Source organism: Bidens hawaiensis, unplaced genomic scaffold (genome assembly GCF_021521415.1).
Source record: "Bidens hawaiensis isolate Kalapana, Puna unplaced genomic scaffold, B.hawaiensis_p1.1 tig00020455_1, whole genome shotgun sequence".
NCBI classification, from domain to species: Eukaryota; Viridiplantae; Streptophyta; class Magnoliopsida; order Asterales; family Asteraceae; genus Bidens; species Bidens hawaiensis.
The window spans coordinates 7,346-11,998 of NW_027493126.1; the positions used below are offsets into that span (position 1 = coordinate 7,346).

The following is a 4,653-nucleotide window of genomic DNA, read 5'->3' on the forward strand; positions in this document are numbered from 1 at the left end:
TTCCGCATCGGATTTTTATGTGACAGGCTACACTTTCACACTCAAGTGTCGAGGCCGAATATTGAGTGGGTTGGGGTTGGGGGGTGGGGTTGGGGTTGTTTAACACAGCAATCGAAACGACTTGGCTCCGGAATCTGATGCAAAACTTATATACATAATAAACTGGCTAGAAGATTGAGTGTAAAATCTATGATGATTATGTTACTGGGATTGCTCTTGATAACAAAAGTGAAAATTAAGATTATTATCAGGGTGACTAGTTTGGAATTAAGGGATGGCCGCAAACGAGACTAAGCGGATTGATCAAGGTGCAATCTTATATTACCCAAGAAGTACAAATGCACCAAAATAATTAAATGCTCATTTACTATTGTTTGTAGGCTGACATAGAAAGTTAAAAATGAGTTGATACTTAACTAATAAGTTAATTGGACTACAATTTGAGTATAAACTTATTTTGCCTGAAATTTTACCATTTATGTAAGTTTTCTAGTTTTTGTGCCAATTAGGTAAGTTGATACTCAGTAAACATAGGCTACTTATTAGCTATATGTTTACTAGACTCCTGAATTTGTATTGTATAGATGAAGGTGTTGACTTCCATATATCGCATGTTTATGCTATTAGTTAAGCTAATGTTTTTGCATTGATATGTTGTGCATATATTACACTAGTTGTATTAATACACTATATATCCAACTAAGTAGATCGATACCATTGATCAAAATAACTGAAAACTTGTTTGGGAAATTTTGGGTTTAAATATTGATGCATGCAAGTGTTGCTAATTAGGTGTGTTTTGATTTTACTATACTTAAGTATCTATACTTGACCTAGTAACTAGTAAGAAACACGAGTAGAAAAAAATTGTCACATACTCACATATATCCGAATAATATTATGAATGCAACATTATATCGGTGTTCTACTCGTTTCACGTCTAAATTTCTCTCCCCACATTTTGGCCTCTGCTATGGCCTTTGCTCTTTTCATCCTCGTCATCTTTAAACATAGAGCTTAAATCCGAATCCGAATCTGGATCTGAATCAAAATCAGAATCTTGTTTGGAACCCGCATGAGGATCAGATAAAGATGCAACAAGATCCAATCTATCAACAACTTCACTCATGTCCGGACGTTTTTCAAGATCATCATCCATACACATCAATGCCACTTGTACCGTCTTCTGAAGTGTTTTATGCATGAACTCCCCTTTCATTTTCGGGTCCGCTAGCTTTACGTATCTCCTTTTGTTTACTAACATCGGTTCCGCCTGAACATCATATTAGCCAGTTAAAAACAATTAAAACTTTATATTCAATGCATCTATGTTTTTCTATAGTTCTATAGTAATTTATATCGAAACGTACATAAAAACCAAAACAGCTGCTAAAACTTATAAACGAAAAATAAAAATATTAACTAACTAATGTCGCGTATTTGGTAAAAATAGTAAAAAGTTGGGTGCAAATAGTGGGACCCGCCTTAAAAAGGGCAAATTACACTTTTCGTCCTTTATGTATAGAATAATTTGCAGATCGTGTCATTTAACTTCATTAAGTACAAAGAACGTCCCTAAAGTTCATACGTTATCACACTTTGCGTCCTTTCCACTAACCAATGTTAACCTTTTTTGCTAGTTTATTATAAAAATGACCATTTTGCCCTTAGAACTAAAGCGTAAACAGGCCATTTTGTTACATCTTTGACTCCTATGTTATCAAAATAATCAAAATCTGTTTATGCAAACATTTAAGAAACAACATACCCATTCGATAAGATACTGCCCTCCTTCGGTTGTTTTATCTAACGCTTGTCGCCCCGTCACAAGTTCCAAAAGCACCACCCCAAAACTGTATGTATCAGACTTTATGGTCAAGTGACCAGTGAACCCATACTCGGGTGCACAATAGCCCATTGTGCCCATTACTCGAGTTGACACGTAAGATTTATCACCTAACGGACCAAACTTAGCCAAACCCAAGTCAGATATCTTTGGGTGGTACCCTTCACCTAATAATATATTGGCTGATTTCATGTCTCTATATATAATAGGAGGTTCACAATTATGGTGCAGGTACTTCAGCCCTTTAGCTGTTCCTAGTGCTATTTTTATCCGTGTGTTCCAATCGAGCGGTTTCATGTACGGTTTACGATCTGCGAAAATAATCAAGTTAGTGAAAATAATATTTTCTCTATGAAATAAGTAATGGTGTATACATGGACGGGATGGGTCAGGTCAGGTCAGGTCAGGTCGGGTCGGGTTTGTTGGCTCACAAACATTTTTCTAAGACAAAACTATATTACTCCCTAAGTTTCAAAATTACTGTCAACAAATAAAAGACATAATTTTAGATGTTTTGCAGTTGATGCAAGTTTTAGGTAGTAAAATGACAATTTTACCCTTAGTTCGTATAAGATACTATTTAAAAAAGGTGTAAATGATCCGAGCTGCTCGTGAACTACTCGGGATTAGCTCACTAAAAGTTTTGATCAAGCCGAGCGTAAACAGGCTCAAACCTATATTGGAGCTTATTTAATAAATGAGTTCTAGACAAGCATCGCTTATCGAGCTCGACTAGGCTAACGAGCATGAACGGGCCCTATTTATATACTTTTTATTTAGTATATTATTATTATTATTATTGTTATTGTTATTATTATTATTATTATTGTATAAAATACTATGATAAAAGTGACTAAACGATATATATGCTATCTATAACATTAATTATTATAAATATATAAAAAATATAAATGTATATAAATAGGATAAGTAATAAACAAGTCAAGCTTAAGGCGACTGCCGAGCCTGATTGAAAAACTACTCGCGAGCCAAACTTGATATTTATAAATAGAGCTCAAAACTCGGCTCATTTAGATCCCTACCACTAAGTAGTAACATGATAAAGGTAATCAAGGGTAAATGGGAAGATTGATAAATAACTATCTATTTTTCAAAGTGACAATCATTTTAAGACAAATTAAAGTAGTAACATGACTAACAATAATATGAATACCGAATATACCCTTTAGGTGACTTTTTGACCCATTTAACAAGTTAAGTAGATTAGTCAAAATGGCCACTTTATAGAAATATACAGAAAACATGTTACCATGTAGGTGTTCTTCCAAGGATCCTAAGGGCATGAACTCGTAAACCAGAAGCAGATTATCATTCTCAGAGCAATATCCAATCAAATTAACAATATTCGGGTGACACACGAGCGAAAGCATTGTGATTTCAACAATAAATTCCTTATGCCCTTGCAAACCATCTCGGTTTAGTTTTTTTAACCGCGGCAACCTGACCATTAAATCACTACATTAAAAGTTTAAAAACATATATACCTTCAAATTAATAAACTTAAGATTAAAAGATATAAAAAGTTATTTACTTGGTTAGTGTTTTCTAGCTTTCCTTTATACACTTCCCCGAACCCGCCTTCGCCAAGATAACGGTCGCTTTTGAAATTATCAGTTGCTTTTACAAGCTCTTGGTAACTGAATATCCTTTGTTTGTTAATGTTAGTATTTGCAGGAACATTGATCTTTAAAGATTTTGATGGTGATGTTTGTGCTTGTTGTGTTCTTGATTCTTGTTTGTTTAACTTTGTTTGTGAATCTTCATTATCCACCTTTTGAACTGCATCATTAGAACATGTGTTGTAAGAAGCAATTTTGACTTTTTAGCTCAAAGTTTTATAAGGATTCTATTCAAATATACCAACTAGCATGTTTTGCATGTCAAGTTTTATCTATGAATATCAATTTAGCCTCCCTGTTCCTACGGTGTATAGATAAGGCTGTCTACATCTTACCCTCCTCAGACCCTACTATAGTTTTGCTATTGGTGAGATTTATAGAGTACGATGATGATGTATACTCAGGGTCGGCTCCGAGAAGACGAATTTTTTTTTTTGGTCAAAGGCGAAATTATTTTTGGGCCTTAAGTAAAAGGAACATTTTGTTGGGTTTAAAACAATTTAATTTTAAGTGGGCTTACTGGGTTTTGATTTGACTTGTGTAAAAAACCAAAAAATGTCTCAGATAAGACTAAAACCCACAACCTCTTGGTTATTTGTCATACCACTTTGCCACCAGGCCAAGCTATTGTTTATGTAATTGTGTTGAAACATTGATTATACATATTTTGTTTCATAAAAATACATATATTTTTTTTAAAAAAAAATAAATCGGGCCTAACGGGGTGTCGGGTCTATGGCCGTCGACTGCCCTGCCACACCCTTGGGCCGGGCCTGCGTATACTGCATTCAACCGGAAACAAACAAACTAACAAATTCGTTGATGTCACTTTTAACCAGGCTGATATAACATGTCAAACACGATATGATAAGACACGAGTACCTTTGGCGCTAGACATGAACACAACATGATAGCTAATCGTGTTTTTTTTTTCAAACACGAATCTGTCGAGAAACAGGTTACATGACACGACATGTTTAGGGACATGAAAAGTTGTCAAAAGTTCATAAAACTCTTAATCAATACGTAATTCTTAACATATTTGAAACAAATATTCATAAAAAAATATAAAATCAAATCATAGCATCCACTAAGGCACTAAGTAGGGAATATATTTTATTTTAAAAAAAATGAACATGCTGTTTAAACGGTCTTAAATGTATCGAC

The 4,653-nt window shown here is 34.2% G+C and overlaps 1 protein-coding gene across 1 annotated transcript; it reads right to left on the bottom strand.

The window, feature by feature from the left end:
- Positions 1 to 940: 940 nt before the first annotated feature.
- LOC143560826 (serine/threonine-protein kinase PBS1-like) lies at positions 941 to 3,737 on the bottom strand. The gene is made up of 5 exons (XM_077049038.1): positions 3,728 to 3,737; positions 3,430 to 3,646; positions 3,117 to 3,307; positions 1,769 to 2,157; positions 941 to 1,273 (listed from the first exon to the last, which is right to left on the bottom strand). Exons 1-5 carry the CDS (start codon positions 3,735 to 3,737, stop codon positions 941 to 943), a joined length of 1,140 nt encoding a protein of 379 aa, XP_076905153.1.
- Between the last annotated feature and the right edge of the window lie 916 nt (positions 3,738 to 4,653).